Genomic DNA, 21,367 nt, shown 5'->3' on the forward strand with positions numbered 1-21,367 from the left:
GTTCAATCAAAACAAAACAAAACAAAACAATTTTAAAACTTACGAACCGATTTTTTTTCAGCTCAGTCTGAGCCAGATTATTTTCACTGTGAATTTTTTCAACAACAAAAAACCCCAAAAAAACATTATGCCCTTCCGCGCGGCATCGTTGATGCCGTCGCCTGGGTATTCCATGAAGGAATATAGATATTCCATTAAACAAACGTCCTATGTCAATAAGCATCCCCCTTGTCGTGCACATTTTTAATTAATAAATCTATTCGAAATACGCTTCAACAGTCAAGACGTCACTTCCCTCGTAATGACGCATGGTAACTTAGCAACTGGTTCTAAACTATCGGAACAATGGCCGACGCTCTTATGAATAATTTCTCCGACGAGCATAAAAGTGTATCCAGAGGAAAAAAAAACATTATAAATATGATCTTGTTTTGATTTTTATACATTCTGATCACATGACATATGAAAATTTCTAGCCAGCATGAAGAATATAAAGTACCCATTTTCTTTGTTTAGAACCAGGCTGCTCGCCGTTGCATCAGACAAGTGAATCCAATTGAAGGAAAGATTTTACAATATTTTTTAAAACTTTTTTTTAAAGATATTTTACGCGGACTTGACCTCAGGGTTAATTTGTCTTTTAGGACGCACTTTTAAGTCTAATAATGAATGTGCAAGACGAGTGATAAATTAATGAATAGGCAATGCTGTAACATTAAGATCTAAAAGCCTGTGTATGAAACAGTGCCAGAGACAGCAAGAAAGAAAAATACAAAGGAAAAAAAAAACATCAATAAAAATCATCCTATCTCGACTGAGATTCGAACACCAGACTTCTGGTCTCTCGACTTTTGGGTCAATATAAATCCCGATATCGGTCAACAATCGTAAATTATGAATCTGTAATAATGAGCCACATACAAAAGTGTACATTTATAATTCAATTAATGAATTGGTTCATTCATTCATTCATTCGTTCATTCAATCATTTAATTTTTTCACTAATTCTGTTACTATTCCCTTTACTTATTCATTCATTATTTATCTAGTTATGTATCTATTTATTTATTCATTAGTCTATTCAATTTATCAACTTAAATTTTTATTTTCTTTATATACGTGTCAATTAACTTACCTATTTATCGATTTATTCATTAATTCATTCATATATATGTATTTATGTATCTATCTATTCGTTTATTGCATTGCTGATTTATTTACCTATCATCTTATTTATTTATTTATTTATTTATTTATTTATTTATATATTTATTTATTTATTTAATAATATCACAACAAAATCCCAGGTTGTACTGGCAAAGTGATGGATATTTTCTTCGTGCTGGACTCCTCCTCTTCCATCTACATCAATGACTACATGTCTCAGCACAGACTTGTCCGTGACATCATCAGCCGGTTTGACGTCAGCAACGAGGCCACACGTGTCGGAATGCTCACTTTCAGTGACGACTTGCAGGTAAGGGACCGACAATGATTTTAAAAAGGTATCCGTTGTTTAAACCCTGTACTATGTCAAAGTGATACAGATACAAACAAAAAAAAAAAAAGAAAAGAAAAGCTGAGCACTCAAATACATTCCAAACCGGTTTTTGGGGACGGCTCGGTTCCCAACAAGTCGTCCCAATAAAGAGGCGTCACAATTAAGCGGCGGGCATGAAATTGAGCAAGTTTTCAGATCTACAATTCTGTTTCCAAGGAATCGTCCCAATTAAATGACTGTCCCAATTAAGCGACATCTCTAATACTGGCTTGGACTGTATTTAGAATGCTCTTAATTGGTACTTCACATTGCGCACCTTTTGTGGTATTGTGGTGTGACTCTCGCCTTGGGATCAGACGGCCCATGGTTCGAGTCCCGCTCTGAGGGACACATATTTGAGTAAAATTAGTACCTGGCAATATCCACAAAATGTGCTCAAAGAGCTTTCCAAGGGCTCCCCCGTCAACAGAAACAAATAACATGACGAGGCATGTTGCTGGTTAGGCGATATATTACAATTTTTCCCCTACACAGACAACACTGTTAACGGCCATTTTACACCTGAGCACGGTGATAGAATGACTAAAATGTGAGTAAAGAGCCTTTTCCAAGGACTCAACTATGCGCCATTCAAAGTGGGACTCGAACCCAGGACCTTCGGATCCGAAGGCGAGTGTCATACCACAAGACCACATAGCCGCACGAAGCAAAATTTGGGACTAAGTCTGCTTTCAGAGTGTTGACTTTATTCGGATTCCACCGTAGTTCATCCCAATGAGAACCAGAAATCATGACGTCACACCTTCATTTCTTCTGGTTCAAAACTCCTTTGAAGTATGTAACCAGTCCTCCGGACAATGCACAAATAGTGAATGAGTTACTTATTGAATCATAAGGTGGCAAAAATATTTAACTATATGTGTCAGTGTATGACATGATCAGTCGGAAGGTGAAAATTTTGGATTTGCATATTTTTGCATTTTCTGAAGAAATATGCTCACCAGAGCATTTTGATATTTATTTGAAGTAAATCGGGTGATTTTTCATGAAGTTATGGTCAGATGTATGGGAAAGGTATCCAGCAACTTTTCTCAAATTTCATACTTTTTCAACTTGACTAGCTGTGAAAATATTTAGAAGTGAAATTAAACTTTGATCATTCCCGAAGATGTACAAAAAGAGTTGATTTAATCATTTATGACAAGAACTCATTTTTGATAAAAATTGACCTTTTAACAAAAATTGGCAATATCTCAATTCAAACCTATTCACTATTCACCATCCGACTGATTATGTCATTCACTGTAACATATGTATATTTCAGTAGCAGAATGTATAGGCTCATGTGATTACTGGGTGTAAAAGAGCGAGGATAGATAATCTTTATTAACGACCAACATTTACTTAATTAGTCTAGAAAGGTAAGATCCTATCACTCTGAAACCCGAAGATAAGTTACACACTATATGTATCATGTCCTCCGAATGACTGGTTTCACACTTCCAATGAGATTGGAACCAGTATTTTGACATCACTCTATTGTTCCCTATGACTAGTACAAAATCTCAGATAGCTTGTGTGTAACATTTACAGACAGCTGTTTACACATTGTTGGAGGAAGTAATAATTTATATCCATATGACAAAGTAAAGGAAAAACTAACAATTATCGATTATTGACAGTGTTCAAAATTGACTCAAAAAGGATTCGTGTCTGTTCGTAATAACCTTTATTTATCAGCCAACATTGCAGGTTCTCCATTAGATATAGAAAAAAAAATTATATATCCCATCCTCGTCGCCAATGTTGTGTTTTTGACGGAACCCCAGATTAATATTGTGGAATCACTCAACTCAGAAGCGTTAAGTGATATGTGAGAGAATAGTTTTATTACTGTGTATAAGTTAGAGTATATACAAATATATCGCAACAACATTTTAAAGAAGGGAAAACAGGATAAGTAACTCAACTATGAAAAGTAAGGAACAAAGAGTGCACCCTTCTCTAGTGCATGCCACTCTGATATTTGTAAGAACAAATAATATTTTAAACAATGGACTTAATGAATAATAACTAATTAAGCTGTGACTAAAATCAATTAGCTAATAACAAAGACGAATAACTCTTTCCTAAAGTAACTCTATGTATAAGTCCATAACACTTAAATCACAGAGAAATTGTCTCTCTTCCCAACATGATTTTGATGTTCAAAAGTTAAAAAAAGGTAGTCCTTCAGAGCCATTGGGCCAATGGGACTGGAGTTTATCACGGTTTCTATAGCGTGAAACGGAATATAGCAATTGCTTAGTGCACTTTGGATAGGACACTAGATTGTACAGAGCCAGGTACCAAATCATTGGTGACTGAACAAAAGGGTCAGAAAAAAAAAGCTCGACTTCACCCGGGATCGATCTCGGTCCCTTTGCGAGTGAAGCGAGTGCTCAACCAACTGAGTTCTCGTAACACCCAATTTGGTTCAAAGAACATTATATGTGACCCATCGTCTCAAAGCGGTATTACTTCGGGATGTGTCAGGTGCTGAAAATCGAATTTTTCGCCAGGGATTTGAAACTTTGGGTTAATTTCTATTCATTGTGATAAAGAATAGATACACTTCCTTAGAAAACGGTAAGGGCTGCCTGAAGCCGGTGATCGTAAAATACTAACGAAAGAGTGAAAATGGAAAGGCTTCGTATGGGAACAAAACAGAGTTTTGATCACTCTGTTTTGTTCCCATACGAAGCCTTTCCATTTTCACTCTTTCGTTAGTATACACTTCCTTACATAGCCAAAGAATCATAGTCTGTATTTCTTATTATTTTGATTCTAAACTCACTATTCAGTGTATGGTTCATCCCGACATAATACCGTTTTGAGACGATGGGTCACATATATTCAATGTTCAGAATCTAGTCCACGCCTAAGATTAAGTACCATACCAAAATGATATAGATGGTGGTAGGGTTGGTGGTGGTGGTGTTGATGATGATGTTGTGAGAGAACAGTTTTATTACTGTGTATAAGTTAGACTATATACAAATATATCGCAACGACATTTTAAAGAAGTTGATGATGATGATGATGATGATGATGATGATGATGATGATGATGATGATGATGATGATGATGATGATGATGATGATGATAAGGTGATGATGATATTGTTTATCTCCAACAGTACCCTGTTATAAACCTTGACCAATACAACGGCAAGTCCGAGCTCTTGAACAGCATCACCACGAGCAATCTTCCTTACAGAACAGGAGTGACCAACACAGATATGGCCATCAGATTTGTGCGAACGCAGCCTACCTTCAGACGTGTGAGAATACATAATTTTATTAGAAGTGACAATTCGGACTCGAGTCTGAATTAGTCTCCCGTGACTATTCGGACTCAAACTCCAATGAACTTCCAATTGATCAATGATTTTGTCGTTCTCATCAAGTAAAGCGGGTTTAGACTACCCATTGATAGTTACTATAATTGTTATTTTGATTTGCATCAATTCTACGTAATTATCAATATTTAAAATATCTTTTTCAAAAAAACAACTAGATCTATACTACCGCAGAAGACTAATCAGACCAAATAATCTGTTGATTGCACATGCGAATTGGAACTTGAGTCCGAATAGTCATCGGGAGACTATTCAGACTCGAGTCCAAATAGCCGCAGCCAAAATTTCGTATATTAAGTGTAATGGTTGTGTCGCCATCTCAGTTGTAACAAATGCAAGTTAAACGAGTATGTTCAGGGACCGTAAGGGTGACAATGAGTGCATACTCCCCCCCCCCCCCCCCTCCCCCCTTTTTTTCCCCTCCCGGCTTTGTGCCCTTGTATAAGACATTTATCACATGCTATCCACACTCTCAACCCAGGTAAGATTGATTACATGGCTTTCTACCTAATGACGGTTATTCTTAAAGTGCTCTTGCAGTTTAATGTGTATACCTAACGAGCAACCATTAGCTACTGTAATAACGTGATCATTCATAAGTAGTGTGGGCCTCCGATGTGCGGAAGTCATCCGGGTGATCTAGGTCATGCATATGCGGTAGGGCCGTTCAAGGCGCCTACGTACGGCTCGTCTACTGGGATGATCTTGTGACGGCCCTCCGACGTACCTTTGCCCCTGCAAATGCACTTAAGCACTCCTATCACGACAAGGCTGAAACCCATTAAGGTGAATAACTTGACAGAATGTGATTCCGAGCTGTTTGCTGGGGGAATAAATGAAAAAAAGCGAATGAAGCGCATGCACGTTGAACTTTGAAAAAGCGCTTAATTTGGGTTATATTATAACATCCCGACAGAGAAAACGCTGTTAACGGCCAGATACTCAGTACCTGAGTACGGTGAAAGAATGTAAGAAAAGAGTTTTTCCCAAGGACTCAACTTTAAGTCGCTCGAAGCGGGACTCGAGCCAAGGATCTTCTGATCTGAAAGCGAGTGTCATGCCACATTGTCATATTATCTTCTTCTTTATTACTTTTATACAATCTACAGCTTAGAATAGCTTAGAATCGTCTTGACAACGTAGTAGTAGTAGTAGTAGTAGTAGTAGTAGTAGTAGTAGTAGTAGTAGTAGTAGTAGTAGTAGTAGTAATAGTAGTAGTAGTAGTAGTAGTAATAGTAGTAGTAGTAGTAGTAGTAGTAATAGTAGTAGTAGTAGTAGTGGTAGTAGTAGTAGTAGTAGTAGTAGTAGTAGTAGTAGTAGTAGTAGTAGTAGTAGTAGAAGAAGAAGAAGAAGAAGAAGAAGAAGAAGAAGAAGAAGAAGAAGAAGAAGATTATTTTAGTCTTCAGTAGAAAACTATGCCAGGTTTTTTGTTCTTTTTGATCCACTTACATTTGCAGTTTAATGTATATGTGGATGATGATGATGATGATGATGATGATGATGATGATGATGATGATGATGATGATGATGATCTTCCTCATTTTTAATATCAACCTCAAAATTAATATTTTAAAAATAATGTTCTAACACCACAAGGACATCACCAAAGTCATGATCGTGATGACAGATGGCGGTTCCCGATCTCCCGGTTCCACAGCTCGTGAGGCCGAGCTTGCTCGCGACAGTGGATTTTACATGTTCGTTGTTGGAATCGGTCAGTACATCGAAGAGAGAGAGTGGAGAGCTATTGCTACTAACCCTGATGAAAGCTTTGTCTTCAACATCACCAACGCACGTTTCTTGGAGGATGTCCAGTTCTCTCTCCCTCCTCGCGCATGCGCCCTGCCTCCTCTTCTTACTGCATGTAAGTTACAGTTACATGCTTAATTATTTTTTTATATATAAATGTGACCAATCGACGTGTACGTATAAGCAGGTCTGTTCAGTATAGTTGTCCTTGGCCTAGTTTAATATTGTTGTAATGGACAATGTTTTGCGTCATTTCTTTTTTTTTTTTTTGAGATTTCCATTACATTAATGAGCCCATAAGAAATTGAGTTATCAGACCTGCAAATAAGTGCACGTCGTGACCAATCGTTTGAATCTGGTTTTATTTAGAGGTAGTTGAAAATTGAATGTAATGTCAAATCCATCAAATTATGACAATTACATTAAAATAATAATAATAATAATAATAATAATAATAATAATAATAATAATAATAATAATAATAATAATAATAATAATAATAATAAATGGTTAATCGTGGAATTCAAGTACCGACGTGAAATATATCCCAATACAACACCAGATTGAGGCGACTGGTCACATAATATTGTGTGTTGTTTGTTTTGTTTTGTCTTTTTTTATTCTTTTTTTTTTTGGGGGGGGGGGGTGGGTGGGGGTTGTTTTATTTTTGCATGTTTTTACTTTTTGGGGTTGTTTTGTTTTGTTTTTGTTTTTACTTTTTGGGGTTGTTTTGTTTTGTTTTTGTTTTTTAACTAGAGCATTATAGAAACTATCCACAAAACGTGATTAAAGCGCTTAACAAGGGGTCCCTTACCAACAGCAACACGTAACATGTGTAGGACGAGACATGACGCCTGTTAGACAATATACAAAATTATTGTTGGGGGGACAGAGACAACGCTGTTAACGGCCAGATACTCATTTTGCACCTAAATACGGCGAGAGAATGTGAACAAAGAGCCTTCTTCAAGGACCCAACTATGCACCGCTCGGGATTCGAACCAATGACCTACCGATCCAAAAGCGAGTTTCATACCACAAAACCACATAGCCGTTAACAGAGAACTGAGTTTTAGAACAATAATAGATATACGAGAAAGTAAATCGCTTAACAGATTGACAATTAACAATGTGAAATTCAATGTAAGTTTCAATTTGATATAAGAAAACAGATAAAAATGGACGTTTCGGGTTTCCTCTTTAAACAACAAAACAGGATGAATGAAACACTACAGACGAATGAGATAATGTGAGTCGCGTAATCTCATTCGTCTGTAGTGTTTCATTCATCCTGTTTTGTTGATAAAGGGGAAACCCGAAGCGTCCATTTTATCTGTTTTCGTATATAAAAAATAAATTGAAGCTTACATTTAATTTCACATTGTTATTTATTTCTTCGAGCTTCGAGCAGCAACATTTAGTAAATTAACAGATTGCAAGGGTATTCTTTGTATAGACATACAAACAAATATAATACAGTACTTTCCGGATTCTAGCACGTTATGCATTACGGCACACCAGAGCTGGGTGACATCCACGCCATTCTTCTCTTTTTCCTATACCGGAGCTGAAATTTTATTTCATCATTATTTTTATCACTTGCTCATCTTTCAAGCAACACATTATTTACATTTACCCTCCAGCTTGCAGTATCAACCGTATGTCAGAAGTCTACTTCGTGGCCAGCAGATCAGCTGAAAATGATGCTCAAGCTTTTATTGAGGAATTCGGCAGACGCACAAAGGACCAGTCAGATCTGCTACGTGCCAACTACTACATTGACCGCTGTGCTAATGTTGAAGACATGCAACTGTTGAACAATGAGCCTTTTATCTGTAACCGGTTTGTATCAATAATAATGATAATAATAATAATAATAATAATAATAATAATAATAATAATAATAATAATAATAATAATAATAATAATAATAATAATAAAGTGTTCTTTTATAGTGCTAAATGCCGAGCCACAAAGCGCTTTACAATAGACTTGTCAAACCATAAACACACTCATACCGAGCCAAACAGACGCACACAGCAGTCGCACACACAAACTACCGGTATGCAAGTTATACAAAATGAAATTGACATTTAACAAAATGGTATCAAAAAAAAAAACGTATAATTTACTCACCAATAAGAAAATGCCTAGGATAAAAAAATTTCTCGAAAAGATGAGTCTTTAGATTTTTCTTAAAATATTCTACGCTACCCGAGAGCCTTACTGACAAAGGAAGCGAGCTCCAAATGGTAGGTACTGCTTTATAAAAAGATCTAGCACCGAAATTAGTAAGCCGTGTTTTTGGCACTTGTATCATTCAAGTATCGACATTTTAATCTTTAACCGCCAGATTGCTCAGTTTGTAGAGCACATGCTTCACACGCAAAGGAACGGAGATTGATCCTGGGTGAATTGGATATTTTTTCTTACAAATCTGTCCACCCAGCAGTGATCAGGTAGATGGGTCTGTTAAATCTGGTGGAAAGTACTTTGCGATAGACGAGCGTGTTCTCCAAAGGGTAGCAAGCAATTGCTACTGTCCGTTTCATGCTATCAAAAACGGGATAAACTTCGTGTCCATGGGGCTAATGGCTCTGAAGGACTAACCCCAAAGACTAAATGCAAAATGCAGGTTACATATCGCGTTCGATTTTTAACGCTGCCTTTTGACGTCATAATATTCAAGAGAACAAATCTTCGTGCAGGTCTGACATTCGACCGGAATTTTGGGCTAAATTAAACATTGTTGCCGTTTAGAAATTCGAAGGTGGAGAAACACCCTCTTAATGAAAATAAATTATCTATGGTTGATATTCACGAAGATGGGATGAAGCCATGGCCTTGGATGCAGCATAAAATTCCAGCATATCTAAACAGACATTTACAGTAATTGTTTTGGCCTACAATTTTTGTGCATCTGCCAACACTGAACATTCACTTTGTGTCTCAGCAAATTTAGAATACCCGTTTCTATGTTTGTTTGTTGTATTTTAAAATTGTTTTTATGTTCTGCAATGCTCTGCCAAACTGGTTTATGAACATTGTTGAGGAAATTTTGACGAATTCTTTTCATGCAATCACAATGTACAGAGAGAAATTTGTCGCACAGTCGTGATTCCGCATAGGAGAGAAAAATGAGGCCTTTTAAGCTCGTGTTCATTTTTCTAACATTGATGATGTAAATGTAATGAAGGTCGATGACCGATGGGCATAAATCGACGTGAACATATTAGCCGGTCTGATAACCCAATTCATTATGGGCTCATTTTTGCAACGGAAATTTCAAAAAATGACACAAAATATTGTCGATTACAACAATGTTAAACCAGGCCCGCAATTGCCTTCGGATGCCAGACCTGCATGCATGTATACGTCGGCATAATTGTATGACTTTTCCTTAGAAAATAGTAAAAGCCAGATGCAAATTTCTATAACGGTTTTAGAATAATAAGTTTATTTTTAGATTAGGGACAGAATTTATGGACACCACCCTGTTTAGCTTACTTAAGAGTGGCATTTTTTGTCCTTTTTCATGTCGTGGTTTTAAATGGCTACCTACAACTATCATAATATCAAAAAAGCCATCATAACAGTTGTTGAGCTGGGTTTTTAATTAACTAAACTGGTCCTATTCTGTGGGTCTTAGTGATGATTAGCATGAAAACCTGAACTGACCAAAGTCCCTCTCTCATTGGTGGAAATTTTCACATTGCCCAAATGGTCAGAGCAACAATATTGTCCCAAATAATCTTTTTCTTTAAAAAAAAAAAAAATAACACCTTCCTAACTACTATTCCTCTAGGTACGACCAAATTGGAAATCCCATCCCAACTGCTGGAACTGGTGAAATGTTTTCACGTGCTTTGAGAGCTATCCGAGAAAACACTGACCGTGATACCAATCACGTTGTCGTTCTGTTTGCTGACGATGATACCATGACTGTAGACAGGTAAAAAAAAAAAACTTAGAACTTTTCAAGATTTTAAAATGTACATTTAAAAAAAAAAGAAAGAAAGAAAGCACATTATGAAGACCACGAGAGGACTGAAAATACATTACATTTTTAAGGTCTCAATATTTATTATAAGCTTGATACTAGCAGGTTGGCTGTTTCATACGCAGCGTGTATTTGGGGAAAGTGAGTTAAACTGACTCAACATTGTATGGGGGGGGGGGGGGGGGGTATTAAAAATTTGATAGCCCGACAACTAGTTCAAATTTTACCTGACCTCATTTTGTAATAATTTTCTAGTATCCATATAAAGATACACAGCGGTACAACATACTTTATTCTTCTTCTTCTTTTTTTTTTTCAATTTCCAGATTCGATTTGGCCAACAAAGCCAGAACTGCCCAAAACTTTGAAGGCGCGACTGTTGTGGTTGCTGACCTGGGCATCAGAACTTACAGGGACTTCGCCCAGAGAATGGCCTCTGGAGGAAGAAACAACTTCATTAGCTTCGCGGCGGGCAGAGATTTGGCTAGCCAGACCGAGGCTCTTAAGGACTTGATGCAATCCTTTTGCAACGGTAAGACTAAATTAAAGTGTTTTGAAAATGTGACCTACCGCCTCGATTCGGTATTTTTAAAATGAGCCATACGTGGAAGCGGTTAGAATTAAAACAAAAAATTGAGACTTCGTTAATTTGAGTAACTACATTCAGTATTTTCCAATAGGGAGTATTAATACATACAAAAGTTCAAAATTTTGACATGGAGGTCAATTTTCAGTATCGGGTTAACCCTGACATAATACCGAATTGAGGCTGGGAAAGCTTTGATTGTATTTTATTTCACGTCATCTCAGTGAGTTATAGAAATATGTGAAACAAGGTAAAGGTGATAAAATTGTAAATCCTGCCAAAAAACAAAGCATAGAATGCCTTTATCTGATTCATTTTTTTATCAATGTGTGCCAGAGAGCTAAAGAGAAAAGACATTGCTCTGAAATATGAAGTTAAGGACGTGGGTTCATATCCTAATTATTGGCACCTCCTTTATTTTCTTTTGGAAAGAAAGGGGAGAAAAAAAAACAGGAAAAAAAAACCTATGGCTCATTACATCCTTGATGACGCCTAGGTTATTAACTCTTAAGTCATACATTGAACAATAAATATCCCCAAATGATAAATAAATAAATGTCCTCAAAGGATAAAGAAAGAGAATGTATTCTTTAGTTATGATTCTTACTATTTCTTTTATTATTCTCCACATAATCAGCCGCCAATGGTGTCGTAGAGAGGCCAATCTTCAGCGGGGGACACAACTAAATTCTTCATATTGTTTATAATAATATGTGATGCTATTGTGAAAAACATTGGACATTGTGACGCTAGAAATATTACCCACAACCTCAATCTGTTGCAATGCCGGGTAGGAGCTGAAGTAGAGAAGAAAATTTGAAGTCAAACTAAACATAAATTCATAATTGTAGTTCAAGGCCGTTAAAGAAATTCTATTTCAAGAGGTGACTTCCAGATTGAGATAAGAAATTAATAGGTTAACATTTTCAAGCAATCTATTGGACAATTTTAGAATCACCAGAGAAAATTTGAAGTTTCAAGGCACATGGTTTTGCCCCAAAACGGAGTGTATTTTCCTCTTTAAGTCACTAAAAAATGATCCCAAAAGATTGCAGCTTTCTCTAACAATGATGAAAATGCAACTTTGTAGGTTTTGGAAGTCAAACGACTCATAATTTATTCTCATCAACAAGATGTGACTGAAGTTTCATTTTTATTTTTAACCAGTGATCTACCGTACTATGGAAACATACGTATTGACAAATTTGGCCAGAAAACGTATCATTCAAATATCGGTCGATTTAAATCACCCTCGTCTTGGCAACAACATTTTTTTTAAACTCCCAAACCTGGAACCTCGCGAAACTATTTTAGTCACGTGACTCTCCTCGATAAAACAAGCAACCTTGACCCCAGTTTCATACTTTTAATTGTAAAGTAAAATTTCAGCATTTCAATCACTTCGAGATAATAGCATTTTGAGATGGTGGGTCACCAAATGTGCTTTACTTTGTGTTCAATGTAGTTGTTATTTTTATTCTGCTCAACGTCACACAAAATACAATTTCTTTTCTACTCTACACGAGCAGCCGCCAATGATGTCCCTGATGTACCAGACTTCCAATGAGGATCAAACTAAAATCGTTGACATCATGTGATATAAACGTGGTAATGTTAAAGTGTTAAATAAATAGACTGAAACAGAAAGATCCGATTATGTAACCACTAGATCATAACATTATTTCAGGACCCTAAATGGTCTGTATTTTTTAAAAACAATAATTAATTAATTCTCCACAAAAAAAAAGATAACTAGCTTACATTTTAAAAATAACATCCTGAAATGAGAAGAAGAAAAAGAAGAAGAGGAAAACGAAAATATGCGCTTGGAAATCAAAGACAAGAAATAAATACTAAACTATTTTTATATAACTTGTTATATTTTATGTAACTGTGTTGCGATTAATAAAGAAGAATGGAGTGTGAGTAAAATACAGCAAATATTTAATTACCGTATTTTATTATCTAAATAATGACTGATCTGTTTATATCATTCAACAACCTGGTCTTTCATTTGAGTCATTCCAATCTGAACATCATTATCATGCATAACATAGATGAAAAGCTATCATACTGACCATTCTATGTGTGTGTTAGTTCTAACACTCGACATCACGTCATCATATCAAGTCCGATAACTCACAAGCGATTACAACACCACCTCTAAATCAAACCGAGCCATAAGTTGCCACGCCTCATTGTGTGTATTCATATAGATGATGTTTGTTTTTTTCTCTACTTTATCAGTACACATCGAAAGCCGGTACTCATCGTAGTATAAGTTATACAATATATTAAGGTTGATAGTTACATTATATGTATGTATCTATTTTTCATTTTAATATTTATGTAAAGGGATCAATAAAAAGTATCAATAAAAAGTATTGCCAAACAGATGTTTGTTTTTCTTATTTCTTTTCATGTGTATGTGTGTGTGTGTGTGTGTGTGTGTGTGTGTGTGTGTGTATACCCTCTAAAAGATGCTAGTAGATTACAATGTGCTTTCGACTTACAACCAGATTATTCAGACCTAGTTACCCATTGACTGAATAAATATGGACATGAAATTCCTTGAAATATGTAGCACTATCAATTTTGAAAGGGTTGTAGTAATAATAACATGGACAACATTTTGTGTAAGGATGAGACAGTTTAATCCAAATAATTATTAGAGCTAGCCCTTCAACACAAAAATTCACACCATCACTCTGCTCTGCGTTAAAACTTCAAAGAAATGAATGGAAATGACCATCTATCATGTGTCTTAAAATTCGTTATCAATAAACAGTAAAATTGATCAACCTTTTCACAGCCCCCCCCCCCCCCCCCCGCCCTTTCAAAAGGCTTTGCAGTCCCCAAGGCCAAGGGACTCCAATTTGAGAACTACTGCACTAGGTGTAAAATACTTATAAATTGGTAAATAAAACACTTTTGTTTTGTATTTCAAAATTTTAATTGATTGCTATCGATTTAGTGTAAGACATTTAAAATAAATCAACAAACAAAACGTATAGAGCAACCTTTAAAAATAGGGTTCAACTGTCGTGACGTCATTTCCCTCGTAACTGGTTCTAAACTATCGGAACAATGGCGGACGCCATTATCTCCATCGTCGTCCTCCGTTCTTGTGAAATACTTCTCCGACAATGATAAAAGTGTAACCAGAGAAGAGAAAGATTAAAAATCTGACCACGTTTTGACTTTTATACATTCAGATCACATAACATGTGAAAAGGTTCTAGCCAGCATGAAGAACAAAAAGTACCGCTTTTCTTTGATTAGAACCAAGCTGCTGGTTGCTGGGTAGACGTGACATCAGACTATTGAATCCTATTGTAAAAATGTGTCTTTTATATAAAAAAAAAGAATTCTAGATATAACAGTCTGAAATCCACTGTCTTTTAAAAATGAATTGCAGATAAAATAATAAAATGGACGTAGCCAATTGTTAGTGTTGGTTTACAATTGACAAATGGACTTTTTAAAAAGATTTTAAAATGTACATTTTAAAAAAAAGAAAGAAAGAAAACACATAATGAAGAGAACAGGGAGAGTCACATTTTCACTTTTTTTTTAAACTGAGCTTTTATATAGCGCAATATCCACTTAGGTGCTCAAAGCGCTTTATAAAGGCGTCCCTGGCCAACATCAACACTTAACATTTAGGATGAGACATGACACTTATTAAGTGATAATATATTTTTTCTGAAAGAGACAATGCTGTTAACAGCCAGGTACTCATTTTACACCTGAGTATGGTTTAAATGCGTTTTCAACACATTAAGGTCATATCAGCGCCAGTAAAAAAGGAAGAAAACGGGATAGTAAAAAGTTCTAGAATTACAATTAAAGCACCCAAGAAAATGTAAGACAAAGGGAAATTGGTTCAAATAGGAAACACATGTAGATTCCAAGAACATACTAAGTCTCATCCAGACACAAGAAGGATACACTCAAATGTTTACAAATCATATATAATATGTAAACAAAACAATACAGTGCATAACAGAGAGATGATTTACAAGGGAACAAAATATCATCTCCCTAAACTCTGACTACACATTTGACCTTTTCCCTCCCGGCTAGTGTGTCCGGCCAGGGCCTGGACAAAACCAAGTAATCTCATTCCAATACAAAGACAGAAAGAATGTTGGAAAACATATTATAGGGGGGTAGAAGACACAGTAAGTGCCTCCCTGCCCACTACGGGAGGTAAGGAACCCCACCCAGGTGTACTGTGAGAGAATGTGAGTAAAGAGCCTTTTCCAAGGACACAACTATGCGCCGAGCGAGGCTCGAGCCCAGGACCTTCCGCCGATCCAAAAGCAAGTGTCATACGACTAGACCACATTGACACACAACAAACAAAAATTTCAATTCTAAATACAAAATTTGAAGATATAAACATCTTATCCTTAATGTTTTACAATAGATAAATTCTCTTATCTAAAAATGCTTACCAATATAATTTTTATCATCCTCTGAAATACAATTTTCTTAACATAAATATATTTACATATGTTTTCCCAAACCATCCAAAATCAGAAAGTGACTCCCTCCCTTTTTTCACTTGTGCTCTCCATAATTAATTAATTTAAAAAAAATTAAAATTGAGCTTTTATATAGCTCAATATCCAGTAAATGTGCTCAAAGCGCTTCATATGTGACCCAATGCTGCAAAATGGTATTGTGTCAGGTTGATTATGTAGTCTTTAAAAATTGAAATCATATTTGAAAATATGAAAAATTGGTCAATTTTTATATGCTTGAATACAGAAATGTGGCCCTAATAGCTCAAGGAGATCCTGATAGCTCAGTTGGTAAAGCACTCGCTTCACACAGAAAGGGACTGAGTTTTAATCTGGGTGCAGCCAATTTTTTTTTTAATTCTGACACAACCCCCCCCCCCCCCCCCCCCCCGGAATTCAAATTGGCAGTGATTGAGTAGATGGTTCTGTTATATTTGGTGGAAAGTACTTTGTGATAGACTAGCGTCCTATCCTAAAAGTAGCAAACAATAGCTATTGTCCGTTTTACGCTATAAAAACTGGGATAAACTCCAGCTCCATGGGCCAATGGCTCTGAGGGACTCCTTTTACTACTACTTAATGAAGGATTAATTAAGTATAGTTCCTTAACTCTCTCCTTACCAGCCATTTTCAGGATTTTCCCCAAAACTTCACACCCACCCAAAACAAAAATAGTTTTTTCTTACTCAAACAGAAAAGGAACAAATACATTCTATGCATAATATTGATCAGAAAATGAACTCTACAACACAGTGTCACGTTTTTATAGCTATATATAACAAAAAAAAATTCCTTTAAATTGTGTGATTTACAAACGAAATCTGAATGATAAAACTGCTGGTTGGATCATAACGAATGGGACGATTTTCCATTGGTTCGTAAGGCAAAAAACTAAAATTTCATATTTCTAATTGTGCTCATTTTAAATTCACTTTTCTATATCAGGTATACCCTGACATGATACCATAAATACATGGTGGATCACTTATTTAATGCATATAAATGTCATAATATTTATGGATGGAGTATTTATTTTACCTATTGAATTGTTGTGTTTGTTTTTAAGGATTTCAGAGCGGTTGCAACACATTTGTTCTTTTGTTCGTTTTTAAGGGTTTTACGGCGCTTGCAACACATTTAGGTTATATCAGCGCCAGTAAAAAGAAAGAAAATGGGATAGTAAAAAGTTCTAGAATTACAATTAAAGCACACAAGAAAAAGTAAGACATAGAGGAACTGGGGACAGATAGGGATCAGATGTAGATTCCAAGAGCACACCACCAATGTACATAGTTTGAGATCACCTCTAAGTCTCATCCGGACACAAGCACAAAATCCAACCAAGAGGAATACACTCAAATGCTAACATTATACATTGAAAATAACAAATATAATAATACATAACAGAGAGATGATTTACAAGGAAAAAAATATCATCTCCCAACACAATAACTATGCATTTGACTGTTTCCCTCCCAGCTAGGACCCCGGCCAGGGCCAGGACAAAACCAAGTAATCTCATTCCAATACAAAGACAGAAAGAATGTTGGAAAACATATATTATAGGGGGGTAGAAGACACAGTAAGTGCCTCCCTGCCCACTACGGGAGGTAAGGAACCCCACCCAGGTGTACTGTGAGAGAATGTGAGTAAAGAGCCTTTTCCAAGGACACAACTATGCGCCGAGCGAGGCTCGAGCCCAGGACCTTCCGATCCAAAAGCAAGTGTCATACGACTAGACCACATTGACACACAACAAACAAAAATTTCAATTCTAAATACAAAATTTGAAGATATGAACATCTTATCCTTAATGTTGTACAATAGATAAATTCTCTTATCTAAAAATGTCATAATATTTATGGATTGAGTATTTATTTTACCTATTGAATTGTTGTGTTTGTTTTTAAGGATTTCAGAGCGGTTGCAACACATTTAGGTCATTTCAGAACCAGTAAAAAAAAGGAAGAAAATTGGATAGCCAAAAAATTATAGATTTACAATTGCAAGCAGACAAGAAAAAGTAAGACAAAGGGGAATGCAGTACTGCAACCACCATTGAGTACAGATGATACAAGTTATTTTGCATTTTATTTTATTTGTTTTCCACGTTAATTTGTGTATTGTTGTGCTGACGAAGGGTCTTTACCCGAAACGTCCATTGTCTGTATTGTTCCCATACGAAGTCTCTCCATTTACACTCTTTCGTTAGTACTGTCTCCCTTCCAGCCAAGGAATCAATTCAGAGACAGGACAAAACCAAATAATCTCATTGCAAGAGAAAGACAGAAAGTAAGTTGAAAATAGATATAGCCTATAGGGAATAGGGGACATAACAAGTGACCTCCCTGCCTGCTATGGGAGTTTAAAAATAACCGACTCAGATAGAATGATTCCACTTCTTGGGTGAATATGTAGTATGCAGTGACATTGGATTTGGATAAATTTATAAATACAAACGGTTGGCCCCACTCTTCATCGACTCGCGAGCCGAGTGATCCACCGCCAAAGGTTGTATTTGGTTTTCTCTCGCTAAGGGCCAAACGACGGGGGGAAGCGTTGCGCGGCGCGGCGCGCAACGCGGTTTATCGGCCTGGACCGCTCCCCGGCCAGGGAGCAGCCCGGCCTCACCAGACAGTGTTGAACCTTCACCCGTCGGGCTGGCAGCTCTGGGGGTTGGGGCAAACAAAATCGGACGTGATCCTACCGAAGGTCCACCTACGGTAACCCTGTTACGACTTTTACCCTCTCAGGGCAGCGCAGTTCGGGCGACATCGCGACGACTGCGATTTCAGGACCCGAATCGCCGGCCACTCCGGGGCCCTGGCTGCGCCGTCCACCGTCCACCGAAGAGAGCGACGGGCAGTGTGTACAAAGGGCAGGGACGTAGTCGGCATGGGATGCTGACCTGTGACTACGTGGCATTCCGAGTTCACGGCCCAACTCGCAGGAAGACCGACGCCGGACATGAAGACTCCTACGCTCACGGTCTACACCACGCCGGCTGGCGCCACCACTGTAGCACACATGCAGCCCAGGACGTCTAAGGGCATCACAGACCTGTTATGGCCCCATCTCGTACGCACTGCTCGAGGTCAATCCCTGCAGGACGCGGGCTGCGCGACGGCGGTCCGGGGCACCGCCTCTCCCTGAGTGGGAAGACCGACGCCTGACCCGAGAGCAGAACGCTGACCCAACCCGTGAGACGGACCCCTCTTGACCGCCGTTTGTTATCCGCCAGGGCAGAGTCTCGCCCTTTATCGGAATGAACCAGACGGATCGCTCCACGGGCTAGCAACGGCCATGCACCACCACCCACCGAATCATGAAAGAGCCTCAGTCTGTCAATCCACGCATACATACATTCACACAAACATACACAAGCATACATACATATACGTACATACATAGATAGAGGCATGCACACAACATATACACACATAAACATACACATAAAAAATAAAATTATGTTTAAATAAGTTCAAATTAAAACAAGGTTAAAAAAAAAAATCAGCAAATGAGTATCTTGACCTCAACATTTTTGCAACACAATAATCTCTGGATTCTAGAATGCCAAATTCCAGCAAGCTCTGCAATAGGACAAGCTGGAACTGAGAGACTGAAATTTATCTAAAGGGTAGGGGGTTCGAATTTCAACACTAGCCCTAAAGTCAACACTCTTATAGAGCCTGCTTTCAACTCTGTTTTTCACCTAAATCTGTTTTCGGACACAAAAACATTGATGTTATCTTAACCGCCAATAAAATTTCTTTCTGGTTCACCTACTTTCCAATTAAAAAACGGATGGGAAATTTGTTTTTGCGTGCGTACACTTACAGTTCACGAAATCCGATTAAGCACACGCTAGATTGTAAAATTACAAGGGGTGGCCCTAATTTCGCAACCCTCCATGGAAAAGTCAGTGTTTTTGAGATTCAGAAACTTCTGATTTGTTAAAAATAAGTATCCTTTTATGCCAGATACCATTTCTGTTCGATCTATGTCATGTCTTGTATTTCAGTCCCGAATCTAATCAAAAACTGACTAAAACACACTTTCTACACACTGTTTAACATAAGGGTACATCTAAAGAAGGGGGTGACGTCAATTCAATACACATTTTCTGGTTAAATTTAGCATTATCTGCAAAGGCTGCACTGTCTACAGATAGACGGGGTGTTCAAAGCTATTAAAATTTCTATTTCTCAATGCATATCTGTAAATGTGAACCACTGCCTCTATTCTGTATTATATCTGAATGAAACAAGTTCCAAAGTTAAATTTAAAGGAAAAACTGACGACAGAAAAACAAAAGCTGAGCCTGAAGTAATCCTTTTGAGCCAATCGGCCCATGAAGCCAGAGTTTATCCCAGTTTCTATAATGTGAAATGGATAGGACACCAGTCTATCACAAAATACTTTCCGCCAAATCTAACAGAAGCAGCTACTCAATCATGCTGTGTGGACAGGGGGATCAGAAAAAAATCTCGACTGCACCCGGGATCGATCACAATCGTTTTGCGTGTGAAGAGAATGCTCTACCAAATAAGCTATTGGGACTCCCGAGCCTTAAGTAGGTTATAAAAAAATAATTGTAAACTACATCCATCCTCTCCATTGGGCCAAATCAATTCTAATAAACCTTTGTGATTTCAACTTCAAAATCATTGTTTCACGCCGACATAACACCGCATTGAGGCAGAGGGTCATTAATGTATCTGTTTATAGTTAAATTACAAAGAATCCTGTGTAAAATAACTGAATATTGTTGCCATTTGCACGTATATAAAATGTGTGTGTGTGAGAGAGAGAGAAAGAGATAGATAGATAGAGAGAGAGAAGAAGAAGAAGAAGGAGAAGAAGAAGAAAAAGAAGAAGTAATACATACTTAAGGACATACTATCTCATTTTAAGTCATGATTTATCATTTTGGTGGAGTAAAAATATAATATATTGAAATAAGACTGAGAGAAAAAAGCAGAGGACACCAAAAACAAGGTCACAGGGTCATTAGCTCCCATGAGCATCGGATTTCAGCACACTCGATTTCTAGTACACTTTTGTCTTCTGCTGAGTACGTACCAAAATCTAGCAACTTTGCAGCCTTTGCAGCTATTTTTATAACATTATGAACTGTGTTACCATTCAAAAGTCAACTTAATATCAGTGCTGCAAATTTTTATGAATATTCTGTAAGAATCGGAGAGTATCTAAATACATTGAGTCATTCTTATCACGGGGTTTGCAGACATCAACATGATTTGCTTCTAGATTGTAAAACTGGCCAACTCCTGGGTCTGAAAAAGAAAACATTTGAATGACAGAAACAATGAATCTACAACACAAAGACACAGATAACTAAGAATAAAATTTGAAATACATGGTCATAAATATCAAACTTTAATGGATGTATCATGCAAGAGGCTTATATCATGTTTGTATCAATAATAACAACTGAATTAGATTAGAACGTAATCGACTATTCTTTTTCATAAAATTGACAATATCTCTATTGGTGAAAAAAAGGTTAACTATATCTATTTTCAATACAGTTTGTGTGAGTTCCTCATGCATGTAAAGTTGATGCGACACTCGGGGTATT

The 21,367-nt window shown here is 37.0% G+C and overlaps 2 protein-coding genes across 5 annotated transcripts in view; one reads left to right on the top strand and one right to left on the bottom strand.

Annotated features, from left to right (window-relative positions):
* The window catches only part of LOC144965841 (uncharacterized), a 21,948-nt gene extending 8,318 nt beyond the window's left edge, over positions 1-13,630 (top strand). Inside the window, exons 4-10 of one of the 2 annotated variants that reach the window (XM_078901617.1) lie at positions 1,308-1,477; positions 4,680-4,823; positions 6,498-6,765; positions 8,294-8,492; positions 10,456-10,602; positions 10,977-11,182; positions 11,874-13,630. In XM_078901617.1, coding sequence (XP_078757743.1) covers positions 1,308-1,477; positions 4,680-4,823; positions 6,498-6,765; positions 8,294-8,492; positions 10,456-10,602; positions 10,977-11,182; positions 11,874-11,923 — 1,184 coding nt within the window. In that variant the 3' untranslated portion in view covers positions 11,924-13,630. The remainder of the gene's footprint in view (positions 1-1,307; positions 1,478-4,679; positions 4,824-6,497; positions 6,766-8,293; positions 8,493-10,455; positions 10,603-10,976; positions 11,183-11,873) is intronic. The other variant, XM_078901618.1, reaches the window with a different exon arrangement.
* Positions 13,631-14,165: 535 nt separating this feature from the next.
* The window catches only part of LOC144965840 (protein SERAC1-like), a 38,805-nt gene continuing 31,603 nt past the window's right edge, over positions 14,166-21,367 (bottom strand). For 2 of the 3 annotated variants that reach the window (XM_078901614.1, XM_078901615.1), the window contains exon 17: positions 14,166-21,062. In XM_078901614.1, the coding sequence (XP_078757740.1) occupies positions 20,929-21,062 (134 nt within the window). In that variant the 3' untranslated portion in view covers positions 14,166-20,928. The remainder of the gene's footprint in view (positions 21,063-21,367) is intronic. The other variant, XR_013644111.1, reaches the window with a different exon arrangement.

This window comes from Berghia stephanieae, chromosome 2, assembly GCF_034508935.2.
Source record: "Berghia stephanieae isolate SIO BIC M18660-M18661 chromosome 2, UCSD_Bste_1.3, whole genome shotgun sequence".
In the NCBI taxonomy this organism is placed as follows: Eukaryota; Metazoa; Mollusca; class Gastropoda; order Nudibranchia; family Aeolidiidae; genus Berghia; species Berghia stephanieae.